At 39.7% G+C, this 15829-nt stretch overlaps 2 protein-coding genes across 3 annotated transcripts in view; one reads left to right on the top strand and one right to left on the bottom strand.

Moving 5' to 3' along the window:
* EGFLAM (EGF like, fibronectin type III and laminin G domains) overlaps window positions 1–15829 on the top strand; it is a 182196-nt gene that overhangs the window by 106185 nt on the left and 60182 nt on the right. The window lies entirely within an intron of this gene.
* LOC112652677 (proteasome maturation protein-like) lies at window positions 5309–5891 on the bottom strand. Its single transcript, XM_025436297.3, is given in 2 exon segments — window positions 5309–5741; window positions 5743–5891. Coding segments are annotated over 2 exon segments (426 nt in total). The 5' UTR covers window positions 5839–5891; the 3' UTR covers window positions 5309–5411.

Here is a 15829-nt window from a genome sequence, read left to right as displayed (position 1 = left end):
TGCTTGCACTCTCCTGCTGACGCTCCAGATGGTCACATCACCGCTGGAAGCACCATGGGTCAGCCTCCCAGGGCCCGGGCGGCCCTAGTGGACAGGAGGAGGGGAAGATACTGGGGGATGGAAGAAAGGAATCCACCAAGAGAAGTAACAGTATCATTTCATATAATAAGAGATTGGGGCCTTTTAATATAGATCCCAAAAATATGGGATTATGTTTCAGCCTTTCACTCTTACTGATGGAGAACAGGAACCTTATCGCATTCATCTTTGCCTTTTTTAGCATTTGCCTTAAACAAGGGAGGTTGACAGGTCTCATAGTCAACTTTGGTTGACTGAAAGTTTTATAAACTCAGAGTGGACGAGGACTAATTCTTCATTTGGCAGATGAGGAAATGGAGGCCCAGAATGACTCAACAGTCTTCTCAAGGTCACTTAGCTGCAGATCCTGGATAAGAGTGCAGTTTGGTGATGACCTTGTTTTCAACTTGGTTCCCAAAGTTTGTGGGATTTCTTTTTCCTAAAGAATCAGTTCCCCCAAGTTATTTTTACAACATACCCATTTGCTCTTTCAAAAAATACTTAGTGCCATGGTGGCAAGGCACTGTTTCGAATACTGGGGTTTCAGCAGTGAACAAAACAGACGAAAAGAGTCTCTGACCTTGCAGAGCTTACATTTTAGTCAGGGCAGACAGGCAATGAACAGATCAGTTTAAAAATGTACATACTGTGTCAGATGGGAATAAAGGCTAGCAAAATGCAAAACAGACAAGGGGATGGGCAGTCAGAGAAAGCCTCCTGAGAAGGTGACATTTGAGGAAGAAAGATGGGGTGAATTTTCTGGGTACATGTACCTGGGGCAATAGATCAGTTGATCTATCTACCTATTGTCTATCTAATCTATCCATTGATCCACCTGGGAGAAGAGTGTTCTAGGCAAATTCAGAGGCTTTGATGCAGGAGCATCCTGGGATGTTCAGGGAAGAACAAAGGAGGCCTGTGTGGCTGGATTAGGGGTATTTGGGGGAGAGGTCTGTAAGGAGATGAGGTAGCAGGGAAAGTGAAGTCATGGTAATAGTTGATTAGGATGTTGGAGGCCCTTGGACGTTGCTTTTACTGGAGAGGAGATGAGAAGACTGGGAGGGTTGGGGGCTTGACCAGAGGAATGTAAAGATCTCACTTAGGTTTCAGTGAAAGCACAGGTACCAGTATGGGAAGAGGCCAGAAGAAGAGCAGTGAGACCAACCAGGGAAACCATTGCAATAATGTCAAAGCAGAAATTGCTTTTTTTTGTTGTCTTTAAGTAGAAAAAGTAATCCACACTTAATTAGAAAAAAACATTCAAACAACATTAAAAGTGGAAAAAAATCCAAATGAAAATTATATTTAATTTCAGCATCTAGGCATAGCAGCTATTAACATCGTAGTCTATAATCTTAGAGGATTTTTAAAAATCCAATGCTGAGATCAGAGTACATATAACTTTTCTGTGTAACAAAATGCTAGGCACATCTTTAAATATCAACAAATACAGATCTACATCATTAATAACTATAGTATATTCCATTGGAAAGCTCTACCACATTATTTAATTCTTAATTGATAGACACTTAGATTGTTTCACTATTATATACAAAGCAGGGCCTCCCACTAATGCCCATTACTTAGCTTTCAGCTTGTCTACGTTTATATTTCCCCTCTGACATCTCTGTACAGCAGAGTAGGTCAGGACTGTTATCCCTTCCTTATACTTATTCATGGATAGACTCATGTGTGCAGCCAATTGGTAATATGGATGGCATATGAAACCCAACTATTAGTATTTTGATAAGTAATGTACATAGTAAAGCACATTGTTCACACACACTTTTAAGACAAAACTATGTTTCAAAAGGAAAAATCATCTGCCTCAAAGCTCAGGTCTCATACTGGAATTTTTATTTCCAGCTTTTCATTCCCACCTGTATGTTAAGCTACAGATCCGTCAGGGAATGTGGATTATTAGCGCAGCTATCTTACTCAAACCCCCGTGTCTACCATACTTAAAAATGTAAATGTATGTCTCTTTTGCTCCCATCAGTAGCCCTGATCATCTGGTCATAAAGGAATCGCAAAGGCCAGACGTCCGAAGGATCACAAACCCTGGGGGATGACCAACAATTGCTCCTGGGGAGGAAGTAGGAAGCCTCGCCCCCAGATGGCGGTAGTTCCCAAGCCACCCAGCAGATGGCGGTAGTTCACAGACTTTCACAGCTGGAAGACCTTTGGGATCAGTTTGGCATCACCAGAGGTGGTTGAGAAGGGGAACCCAGGGAAGTTCCCTCACTTGCCTCACATGATTGACTTCTTCCCCAGTTAACTAGTCCCAACCTAAAGGGGAGAGGGCAGCTAATTTTAGATTGTAGTTTCAGCAATAGAAAGAAAAGTTCGCAAGCACAAACTGAAATCTCTGCAGAGATCTGAGGGCTTTGTGACATCCTGCTTGTAACCCATGCTGAGTCTTCATGGTACCAAGAACCCAGAGAGTGAATTTCTAAAATAAAATGAATGAAAGGCCATCCAGTACAGAAAGAATTAGAACAATGAAAGTTAAAAGAACAAAGGTTTTTTTTTTTTTTTTTTTTTTTTTTTTTAAAGGCTATGTGCAACTTGAAGTTAGGCCTTTTTTGGTTTTGTTTTTTGCTCTTTACTTCAGACATTATCACCACTGGTAATTATGTTAAGTTGGAAAATGTCTTGAGGATGCCCAAGAAAGTATTTCATTTCTGAATCTACAGCAATTATTTCACTTGTGTAAATGTTCTTTTGCCAATTCATGTTTAAAATGTATATGTAATGCCTATAATATACTGGGGTCTAGCAGTCAACAGGATAGATGATCCCTGCCCTCATGGAGCCTATATGTTCGAGAGTCAGTCTCTGAAAGTAAGTAGATAATAAAATTAGTCTTCATTATATTACATAAGTAATATGTCTTTAATGATGAGTCTTAAGAGGAAGAGAGACAGAGTAAGAGGGCAGAGAGAATGGAGGGAACTGCTCTTTGGGATGGGCTGTCAAAAAGGATTTGAGCAGCATCCCTCTCTCTGTGTGGAGGGAGCTGCAAACGTGCAGATCCTTGGGTGAGAGCAGGCTTGGGATACTCTAGGAGCTGTAAGGAGGCTCTCGTGGCAGGGACATGGTAAGTGACAAAAATGATAGGAAACGAGATTAGAAAGACAGTCAGAGGCCAGTGGTCAAACACTGTAGGTCTCAGTGAAGACTCTGGGTTTTATTCTAAGTTAGGTGCAAAGACCTTGAAGTATTTTGAGCGGCAGAGTGATATGATGTGATCTACATTTTAAACAGGATCATTGTGGCTATGGAATGGAAACCAACGAGACAGGAGGGGAGACCGACAGTAAGGCAATTCTGTATTGCTTTAAGGAAAAGAAAAAAGTAGAGAGCCAAACCAAGTCATGGAATTTTGGAACTAGCAGGTAGTTTAAGGACATAGTCAAACTTCCGCAATTTTCCGATTAGGAACTGAAGCGTCACCAGATTATATGACTAATTCTAGGTCACAGTGGCTGTAAGTATTAGATTCATGGCACTTCTGGTCAGTTCTCTTTTCATTCCCTACCCACTTCTCTGCTGCAAAGACCCCACTTGCATGGTCAGGCCCTTCTACGGAAGAGTAGTGTCACTTCTTGCCACATACACTTATTTCCTGTATTTCCTACGTACTTGTAGCTTCTTTTCAGAGCAAGGGGACTGTTGCTTCCATGGTCCCAGTGGAAACCCTGCACGTGAGGTTCCTGACATCCTTCTTTCACTGCAAGGCTCTACTTCTTTCAGCTAACAGTACTGGGATTCTTTCTCAGCCCTCTTGTTGCTTCCAAAAAGACCTCCTGACCCCAAACACTTTCTGTGTCCTGCTGTGCACTGCTCTGTCTAGCCACATTAGTGAAAATCTTGTGGTTAGACTGATGATGTTCTGTGCAGTCAGAGAGTGGCCTGTTGGGACCTGGTTGTAAACCTGACAGAGGTTAAGAAACTTTGCAGATTGGTATCCTCAGACCTTCCATTTCAGTAAGAGCCTCCAGGATCTTTGCTTCCGATCGTCTTATGCATTTCCTAAAGGCTGCCTGAATGCCTGAATTATTTGGGGGCACCATAGAGTGGTAGTTCTCAAATGGGGGTAATTTTGCCTCCTAGGGGGCAGGTAGCAGTGCCGGAGGGGCATTTTTGGCTGTCACAACTCTGGTAGGTGCTACTGGCATCTGGTAGGTAGAAGCCAGGGATGCTGCTAAGTATCCTACGATGCCCAGGACGGGCATCCACAGCAGTGATCTATCCTGAAATGTCAATAGTGCTAAGGTTGAGGAACTCAATTTGAAGATAAAAATAAAATTAGAAAATCTAACCTTTGCTCAAAATAAAATGGCAATCAGACTGGAAAATTAACCAGCATTCAAAAAATCAACTAGAGCGAAATATTTCTCAGTTTTTTTTGGACTGCCTCCCACAGTAAGAATATGCAATTTGCACTGTAGCCCGACACACACCACACACAAATGTACGTATAAATACGTGTGTGTGCAACTGTCTCCCAGAACAATACCCACTCATGCTGAATGCAGAGCTTTATATTTTTATACCATTTGGTTCCATTTTATTTTTATTTTTTTTTAACTATAATGAAGATTTATTTTTAAATAATTATGGAATCTGTTCAGGGATACATGGTGTGTGTACATGAATATTGTAATTTTTTTCTATTTAATCATCTTGTGATATATAAATCTATCCATTACAACAAGGTAATCAACATATGCTGGTTGATTTTTCATTTTAAAGACAAGACCAAAATCAAAACCTTTGAACTTATACTTTTCAAATTGAAAGAATCAAATAGCTACAATTCTAAAATAGCATCAATAAACCCAGTATTTTTCTTATAAGTATCAACAGGCTATAGTGAAACAAGGTAAAATATAAATACCCTACTCTGTACTTAATTTGAAGTGTTACCACTGAAATCAATTACAGATATTTATTCTGAGATGCTACTATGAAGGTTGTAGACTCAAATGCTGATAATGGTAATCAAAATTAAATTTATGGGATACCCAGAAAACAGGCTGGATTGAAACCTGTACAATTTTAAAATACTCATTAACAACAATTTTTGAAAGACATATAGAAGGCTATTGTTTTCATATAAATTGGGAGTTTTAAAATCATCTTCCTTTAGTGCTTCAATTGTCACATGGCCATAAACCAAAGACTAAATCATTTCAAATGATCACAAATACTATTTAGGCAAAAATTATCATGTGTCAGTACTTTTAATGCTGTACACATCAAATTATAGTAAAAAGATGACTATAAACAACATGCAGCCCCTCTATTTTCATGAACAGCACAACAGATTACAGTAAACCAAGTTTATATTCCACCATCAAGTGTGGTTCTCCCATTAGTTCACTTTGTGATGGGTCATTAAGAATATCTTCAAATCCAATAGTCTCATCATTACCCCTTAAAATATCCAATGAAAGGTTTGAGCTTGGAAGAAATGGAAGACGCTGAACCTGCTGCACTGCCTTGAATTCCATTTGTAATTTTAGTGGAGCAAACAGACCCTGGATGTTTCTTAATGTAGAAAAATTCATTTTATCTTGGTTGAGCTGGAAATTTTTTTCTGATAATTCAAGAGGATGACTGGGCAAAAGTTCATTTTTCACACAAGGCAGACCTTTTTCGAAGAAGATCATGCTGTTCAAAAGGTCCACTTGCTGAAAGTTCAGTAACTGGAATACTGTCCTTCAGCTGAGATCCAAGTCCTCTGGCATTCATCTTCACTTGCTCTGTGAACAGCCGCTCGGCCCTATTACCGTCAGCCAGCCCCGCCCCATTTGGTTCCATTTTAAAAGAACATGGCCATGCCCACTGAATTATTTTTACTGTTCACTAATGTGTTTGAGATCTGTAGTTTGAATAGTACTGAACAAAACGTGTAAGAAAATTGAACACAGCTTCATATAAATAAAAATTAGCACTGAAAAGCATGAAGCAGGAGGTGTATTCTAGTATAGAAGTCACCAAAAGTATCAGCCATTCATTTCACAAGTAGTTATTTTTACCAAACTTTTTTCAAAGAGGATTGAACTGGCTCTTGCCTTCCTGGGGTTCATGATCTAGTCTGGTGACCAGACTGTCATTCAACTAACTGCCTGTACAGTGATGTGCAATATACAGAGAGCGCTCCGTAGCTTGGAGAGGGGGACAGTGATTGATTTTGTGCATCAGAAAGCTGGGAAGTGGATTGACAAAGGTCTCCCAGTGAGGTGACATTAGGAATGGCTGAGTGGGATTTCTCCAAAGGGACAGGGGATGAGGAACAAGAGAATCCAGGTAGAAGGTTTTCTGGGCTGGGTGTTGAGGGAGATCTCTGAGGATGTGCTTGAGGCCAAAGGATATAGAGGTGCAACGCCAGAACACAGCAAGCTACCCTGGACCCCCGCTCTAGGCTAATATAAAACCACCCCCATTATTAGCATGTTACACTCCTGCTCTTCCTGTTCACAGGATAGATGCCACACTCCTTAACCTGATGTTCACAATCTTTTGTAATCTAACCCCAGCCAGCCTTTCTGGCCTTACTGCTCCCGGCTTCATAGCAGGAGCCCCCGACCCCAGCAGATGGATGGTATATTGACTGTACCCACTGTGGCCAGAAGCCTGTGCTCTTCCATCCTCGTGTTTTCTTGCTCAGCAAATTCCAACCAGATGGTAATTTCTCAAGGTGTAGGTTTCAAACATGGAAAAAGGAAATCCTTCCATGGAAAGCATTGCCAGGATTCCATTTGTTATCCAGACAGTGAATTCTCAGCACTACCATTTCATCGTTTTCTCTCTGATGGAGGTCGGTTTGTGATGCTTCAGTGCTTGCAAACCCTCAGCTGAACCCCTGGCTTCCCTTCACTCTCTATGTGGGTTTAATCAATATGCCAATATCTATTTGAAAGTGAGAACAAATTACTCTTGTTTCCATTTATTTTGGAAAAAAAAAAAAAAGTTTCTTAGGCACAGCTTAATCCATGACCCAGAGAGAGTTTGGCTTGCTCCTGTCACAGACTCCCCACAGGGTTTTCAATCAATTGTTGGACAGGATTGTGGGTCAGAGTAAGGACGTAAGCCAGACTCTCTCCTCTGATTTAAGACTGGCTCTACTCCTATGATGATATTCATAATGTAGAAGTTGTTTTCATCATGACAGCGCACCCTCCCTAGCTTAATTACCACCAGTGGTCTTTTCTATAGCTCATCATTAAGGGCTACTGTCTGCTAGAGCCCTGCAAGCTTTTGGAATGTGAGTTCACCCAAGACATTTGAATGTAGGTTTAAATCACTTGTATTTCACCAATGCACAAAAATTATTTGAGGAACTGTGGAATATATGCACACACATTCACACACCATAATTAAAAATAAGTGTGGTAAGATGAACAGAAATCAAACCAGAAATACAAATATAATCACACGAGGTAAAACAGTCACTTAAGTCTTGGATGTCGCCAAACTCTAAACTCCTTATTAGCAAAGACAAGAAGAAAATCAAGGCCTTAGAGAATTCTTTGTATCTCACTAAAGGATGTAAACCTGCTTTTCAGTGAAAATAAAGGGTATTTCAAAAATAGTTCAGACACTCTCTGAAGGTAGTTAACATCCTTTGCCTTCCTAACTTGCCTATATTAATACACTATCGATAAGTCCCCTTCCCCAACTTGTCTGCACAGAAATCACCGTCCTGGTTCCTATGACTTTTCCTTCTGCTTTAGGAATCTTACTGACTTGTATCTAGGTCTGGGTCTTTTCATTTTAGCAATGATATTAGCTTTTTTTTTTAAATTTATTTATTTATTCATGAGAGACGGGGGGGGGGGGGGGGGCAGAGACAAGGCAGAGGGAGAAGCAGGCTCCATGCAGGGAGCCCGATGTGGGACTTGATCCGGGGTCTCCAGGATCACACGCTGGGCCGAAGGTGGCACTAAACCGCTGAGCCACCTGGGTTGCCCCCAATATTAGCTCTTTTGAACTGTAGTCTATTTTTTTTTCCAGATCAGACGTTTTATTTTTATGTCTTTGATTCATAAGACATTTGAAATGTTTCCATCATTCTGGTAAAGACTAAAGAAGCACCCGTGACCTTGGTTTGGATCTTGTCCTCTACATTCACATCCTTATGTAGTATTTTCTCTTGCATTTTTTCATCTTTCTGGGGACATTTCTCAGGTTCACCCCCATGTCACTGACCGAAGTTACTACAATGTAACTTTTGGTCCTTGCTGTCTTAGATGTGGATTTTCATCCTCCTAATAAAATTCTGGCTTGGTTACATTGCTTATTTTTTATTATGAACAATTTCAAACATAGTAAAAAATGTCAGGAATATCTCTATATCCATGACCCAACTTTGTCAAATCTTAACAGTTGCCATATTTGATTCAGTGTTAGAAAAAGAAAACAGCCCTGTCCTCTGCACCCTGTACCCTCCCCACCCCATCCTCCTGCCTTTTCTTTGGAGGTGTTTGCATTTAGTGTTATGGTTTCCCTACACGTTAAGTCATTGTGCTAACATGTATATGTTTATTTACGAATGATGTGGTATTGTCTTGAATGTTTCTACACTTCTTATAAATGCAATGCAAGTACCCCTTGGTGATGAATTTTTCTCCCCAACATTATGTTTTGACTCTCACACCAGTTGAAGTATAAAGCTCTAGTTCATGCAGCTTCACTGCTGTATAGCGTTCCACCAGATAAATACACTTAGTAATATGTGTTGCATAGATCTTCCACTAGCCTGTGACTTATCTTTCACTGCCCTTACAGTATCAATTAATGAACAGAATTATTTCATTCAATGTAGTTAAATATCTCAATTTTTTCTCTTATGATTTATGCTTTCTGTGTTTTTTTTTTTTTTTACTACTTCCTCTTTCCAAGATCATCAAGCAAAATTTTGTTTTACCCTAAAAATTTGAAAATTTTGCTTTTCACATTTAGGGTCTCAATCTACCTGAAATTTACTTTTAGGCATAAAGAAGGAAGAGCCTAACTTAATATATATATATATATATATATATATATATATATATATATATATTCTTTTTTCATATAGATAACCAGTTGCCCCGGTACCAATTGTTGAATCATTAATCCTTTCTCCTATTGATTTTTAATGACATCTTTCTGCATATCAGATCTCCACATATTTGTAAGTCTGTTTCTGAGTTCCACTATAGTCTATTTCTTTAGTCTTTAGACTATAGTCTACTTCCCTAGGTCAATACTGTCTTAATTTATGCAGCTTTATAGAATTGTGATATCTGGTAGGTAATTCTACTTGACCTTGTTCTTCTTCAAAATTACCCTGTCTTTTCTTGTCCTGTCACTCTTCAATATAAATTTTAGAATCAGTTTTTCAATTCCATAAAAAACTCGATTGGGAGTTTACAAATCAGAATTATATTGAATTCTGTATTGAATGTATAAATTAATTCTGGAGGAATTGGCATCTTCGTGATATGGACCCATCCAATTCATGGCTGTGTTATATCTCATCCATTTATTTGGATCTTTCCAAAGCCTTTTAGTGAGCTTTTGTTATACTTACTCTTGTATACTTGAAAGGCTATTTTACAGTAGTTTAATCTGTGGAATTTTCTTTCTTTCTTTTTGTAGTCACAATTTCCTTTTCATGCAGTTTTCCTGTGTACTTTTTTGAAAAGAACATATGTTCTCTTATTTTGGTGTCTAGGGTTCTATGTATGTCCACTTGGTCAACCTTTTTAATATTGTTGTTCAAACTTCTATATTGTCAGCTTGATCTATTAGTTACTGAGAGAGACACATTAAAATTTCCCGCTATATATCCCTACCTATACGTCTCTCAGTCTTCTTCTTGATATATATATGAGATTGTAATATTAGGTACATATAAGCTTAGAATCGTCTTATATTCCTGGTAGCTCCTTTAATCATTATTTAGCAACCATTTTTAACATTAATGATGCTGCTTCTCTTTTCTCTTAAAGTTTATGTTGTCTAATGATAATACACTTACACTAGCTTCCTTTTAGCTATTGCTTGAAACACCTTTTACATTATTTTTCACTTTTGATCTCTCACTGTCTTATGTTGTAGGTACTTTCTAGAAACAATATACAGCTTAACTTGTAAAAATCCAGTCTGACAAGCACTGTCCTTTAAATGGCAAGTTGTTTGTTTTTTTTTTTTTCAGTTTTGTAATTGTTAACATATTCTATTTATTTCTACCATTTTATTTTGTGTTATTTACTCTGCTTTCTTCTTTTTTCTTTTTTTCTCTGTTTTTTTTTTTTTTTTAGTTTTGGTGACAGGGAGGAATCTTTGGTGCTTCTTTCCTGTTTTCTATACAATTGACAATATTTTCTTAGCCCCCCCCTTTCTCCTCTCTTGGAGTGAATTATACACTCTTTATTTACCATCCTTAAGTTGTTAACTTTCAAACTTTTATCAGGGTGCTTGGGTGGCTCAGTTGGTTAAGCATCAGTCTTTTGGTTTCGGCTCAGATGATATACTCAGGGTGGTACAATCAAGCCCTGCAGTGAGCATCCACTTAGCAAGGAGTCTGCTTGAGACTCTCTCTCTCTCTGACCTTCTCCTCCAGCCCCCCCCCCACCATGCTCACTATCTCTCTAGTACAAATAAATAAGATCTTAAAAGAAAAATCTTTTATAGTCTAAAGTTAATCAACATCTATTACCCTCATCACAAACAATAAAACCTTAGCAGCCTCAATTTAAGTCAATTCTTTTTTTTTTTTTTAAAGATTTTATTTATTTCTTCATGAGAGATACAGAGAGAGAGAGAGGCAGAGACATAGGTAGAGGGAGAAGCACGCTCCATGGAGGGAGCTCAATTCAGGACTCGATCCCAGGACCCCAGGATCATGACCTGAGCCAAAGGCAGACGCTCAACCACTGAGCAACCCAGGTGCCCTCTAAGTCAGTTCTTTCTTGTCTTACATGTTATTTCTTAATATTTTTGTCCCATCTTGTTTAGTAGCCATAGGTTAGACATTTTTTTTACAGAATGCACATTTAGACTCATCCAAATGTTTATCAGTTTCTCTGTCTAATACATTTTTCATCTTATTCTTTCCTTCTTCCTGAAGCATACTTTTCAGTAAATCCTTGATGGTCTGTTAGTGATAAACTCTCTCCAACTTTGTGATCCAGTCCTTGTTTCATTCTAATTGTTGAAAAACCACTTAATCAAATATAGAATTTTGTGATGGTAATGATTTATCCTAGCATCGTGTCTCAAACTGGAGAGGGGGGATGAGAAAGTATAATTGTCTTTGGTTGAAACCATCTGGTTATCATAATACTTAAAAGAGATGGTTTAAACCATCTGGTTATCACACATCACAGTTGATACCCAAATGTGAAGCTACTTTAAAAAAGACCACAGAGGCTAGTTTGGATGTCTCAGTGGACATTAGTGCCCACTTCAGCCCAGGGCATGATCCTGGAGACCCGGGATCGAGTCCCATGTCAGGTTCCCTGCATGGAGCCGCTTCTCCCTCTGCCTGTGTCTCTGCCTCTCTCTCTGTGTGTCTCTCATGAAGAAATAAATAAAATCTTAAAAAAAAAAAAGACCACAGAGAGTCCACGGTGACAGTCCACAGCCACAGTGGTGCTCCCATGTGCAGAGCATCAGTCATCCCACCCTGTGGGTGTGGGCGTGTCTCCCTCCCCACTGGACTGTGAGCCCTCAGCAAGCTGCCTGTCCTCTTTCTCATCTTGCTCTGTACTCTACCTCCTGGGCCTCAAATGCAGAACTCAGCCCTGTTTTGTAATGACCCATTGGAGATCACACTATATATGTCAGTTTTGTGTTTGCCACCCAGTCTCTGCTACAGGATCCAACATTCAATCCCCGCTTTTCTAGATCATTCTCATGAGCACACAAACATGTATGCTATATTCATAAAAAAGACTCCCATGACCCCAAATGCCTCCCCCTCCCATCTTGTTTCTCTGCTTTCCTTCAAGCTAGAGTTATTATGTTTTCTACACTCATTGTTAACCAGTTGTTTTTTGTTTTGTTTTGTTTTTTGTTTTTACCTCTATACCCTGTTCATCTGACTCCAGTGTGCTTCTACCCCCAGTGCTTATGTGGGAAGGGCCAATGACCTCCATTTTTCCAAACATAATGTCATCCCATGAACATATCACATGCCATCATATTTAAAATGAAGTAATGAACATTTATAATACATCTGACTAATTTCTTAATTTTTAATACAACTATAAAATTGAATAACTCAAATATTTGATATAGATTGCCAAATTATCCCATGGAAAGAGAGAGAAGGAAAGAAGGAGAGAGAGAGAGAGATCTCACTTTTTAAGCCATATCCTTCTGACACGATGGACAATAGTTTTCTCTGCTGCTGAACTCCCAGTGAAAATAACTGGCTGCACAGTTAGAACATTGGCATTGACCAGATTAAAACTGGAGTCCTTCAAAAAATATTTAGCTTGTGTTTACCATATGCAGAGTATACTTAAGATTTGGCCCTTAAAGAGAACATTCAGTCATTCAGTCATTCTCTTATCTAATAAATCAGCATTGAGTGCCTGTTGTATACATAATACTGAAATCTTAATGCTAGTCACATTTCGGCTGTTCAGAAATGTCCTCATTGCCTACCTAAATAATACACCACCCACTCCACCTCGACTCCTGAGGTATCACCATAGAATGTTGTCAGTGAATTGTTATTCATTATTCTTTGAAGTTACAAAGATTCCAAGTCTGAAATCTCTAGCACAGCATGATGAAAATATGGCCTTGGGTTTTCCTGCTGTGTTTACAGCCACCTTTTGCATTATGCTTTGGCTATGTATCTCCTCCATCAGCAGGAAACAAAAAAGTAGGTGCCTAACACCTTGGTTTCTGTCCATTTGCTTAACTTTCCATGGCCCCATTATCTTAAGAAAGGGAGGCTCTGAGGGAGAAAGATATAGTGGCTTGTACTTGGTTGACTGGTTTATATTCTTCAAAAGGTGATACCCCACAGAGTTATGCACAGTTGGCATGTCCTATGCATGTGTATGCTGAAGATAAAGGAGTAGGAGAAGCTTTGAGGTGAGGGCTCTAGAAATCACTTGGCACCTGGGGTATCATCCTGAGCTAGAGTCAGATGGGAGTTTCAGGAAGCAGGAGCAGAAAAGAGCAAACACATTTGCCTCTGGCTGGTACTTAGAGCAGCTCTCTCCCAACACCCCACTCCTACCACTATAGAAACACACCCTGGATTAGTTAGATCTATTCAGATTGGAGGAAAACATTCAGGCAGACAATTTGGGGGAAAGGAAGGAAAAAGGGAATGCATTCAGCATCCTTGTAGATGCTCTGAGTCCCTGTGCTGCCGAGGCTGATATTAAGCAGGCTAATTTTCCGCAGAACCAGGAGTCTCTCCCAGTAACCTTCAGGATCACAAGGGAGCTCTGCGCCCCCACCCTTCAGCATGCACATGGTTGGTAGATACACTTCTTGGGGAGAGGGTCTAATTGTGTCATTTGACTCCCATTCATTTCAGTTAGGAATGCACTGAACTTCTAGCCATCACAACCACCCTCACCGCCAAAGACAATATAGTAGAAAGGAAAGTTCCAAAAGACTTCTACTTACATCTTACCGACCCAGACTACCTCACGGCCACCTCTAGATGCAAAAGAGGTTCAGAAGTCCAATGTTTAGCTCCTGTAGCACCTACAGAGAAGAGGTAAGGGAGGAAGGATTAAGGTTGAAATATCCGCCTTGCCTTCTGATGTGAATGCTGTCTTTTGGTAGATTTTCACACAGGCCTCTCAGAGGTGGTTGGTCTGGATATGATTGTCTTAGGCTCAGGCATAGATCCTGGTTCCATCATTTTTGGCCAGGGTGGCAGGACTGACTTCATTTAAAGCAGATAGCCCAAGCCAAAGCAACTTAATGCCAAAGAGCCACTTGGAAGACTCACCCCAGAAGGGGCACAGGGTATGGATTATTTTCAAGGCAAGGTCTCTGGAATGCTTTCTTTAAGATCTTGGAAAGAATTGTTGATAGCTTTTAAACCCTTTCTATGGGTCCTTTTGTGCCTAAAGTTTTGCTGTTTAAGAATCCAGATGAATGCTGCAGTCATATATTTTTATTATGCCTAAATTATTTCAAAAGTTTACTCTTTTTATTTCTTATACATTTTATAAATTTCTACAATGTTCCTGGGAGTGAGTAAGGTTTGGTGTTATAGTAGAAACCAATATAGACGATATTACCTTCTTTAAGGTATTTTCAATCTATTGAAAGAGTCACTGTTATGAAATCATTCCACAAATAAATATATAATTACAAGTTTAAAATGCTATAAAAGAGGAGAGAACCATGAGAATATATAGGAAGGGAACCTGACCTTATCTGGGATGAGAAAACATCCCCAAGAGGGTGATTTTGAGCAGAGATATAATAATTAAAAAGGCAAAAGATGGGCAATGAGGGATAAGATTTCCAAGCCTAGGGAATGTGCATGTGCAAAGACCCTGAGGCAAGAGAAAGCATGATGTACCTCCCAAATGAAAAGAAGAACCAATGTTTTTTCTGGCTGGAGCAGGATAAGAAGGAATAAATTGGTATGAGATGGGGCTTGAACTGGCAGTAACACAGAGTCTCTAAAGGGACAAAGGCCACAGGTCTGACCTGCCATTTTTCTGTCCAGCCAACCAAATCTTGAATATTTGCGCTGGAGGAGATGACCCAGTTTCAATGACACATTGCCTCATGGGGGACTCTTTCCCTCCAACCATTCTTGTTCTAGTGAATTGAGGTTTTGAGGATGCCCACTTAAAAACACTTATCCTCTTTTTCCATTTTCTGAACCAACTGAGAAATAAGACAACAGAGTCAGCAGATAAAGAATCAAATTGCTATCGTTATTTCTGAAATTTCCAGCACAAGGCTTGGCAGAGAAGACTGGGCAGAGAAAGTAGCTTACTCTAAGGTACAAAGTGGGTTTGAGAACTCCCCTCTGCCTAGGGAAGAGCCCACTTGAAGCAGAGTTTGCATTTGCAGAGAAGTCCCACCTGCCCAGGTCACTGCTTTCCACTTTTCTAGGTTGAGAAGGGAAGTGGGAGGGACCAAATTTGCCCACAACTCCTCCTCCCTCCCCCAGGTCCTTTGATGGATTGGCTTCAGAACCATGGACCAAATACTGCCACCTGGAGCTAGGTTACTGTCTCTACCCCTGTAGGGAGGCAGAGGGGTTGGACAAGAATTCAACATTATTTTGGGAAACTCCCTGCATGATTACAACTTCAGGAGTGGAGAATATCTTTTCCTCTCTCATCCATTGCCAAGAGCTGTTAAGAGAAGGGACTCACATACCCTGGTCCTTATGAGTGAAGATGAATTCTGATAAATGATATCCTATCTTCTAGGAAGCTAATAACATTGAACACAAAGCCACAATCCCCAAAGCATATAACTTCCTTGCTGAACTAACTCCTTTTTTTTCCTTTTTATCCACATAAATAAAATTCCCCAGCTGTATCTTTTTCAAACCTTGCTTGAAGTAACAGATGCCAACAATATGTCTAAATCAAAAGTGTAAACTTTAGGGTCACAGAATGTTAGTGCTGGAAAGGATCCTGTAGGTCATCAAATCTAATCCCACTCCTTGTTTTATTAGAAAACATGAGACCCAGAGAGATAAGTGTCTTGTCCAGGGTCACATAGTCGTCCGTGTGCCTCTTGT

This window comes from Canis lupus, chromosome 4 (assembly GCF_003254725.2).
Source record: "Canis lupus dingo isolate Sandy chromosome 4, ASM325472v2, whole genome shotgun sequence".
NCBI classification, from domain to species: domain Eukaryota; kingdom Metazoa; phylum Chordata; class Mammalia; order Carnivora; family Canidae; genus Canis; species Canis lupus.
Note: the sequence above shows the minus strand (reverse complement) of the source record. Positions and strands in the feature narration are given on the sequence as shown.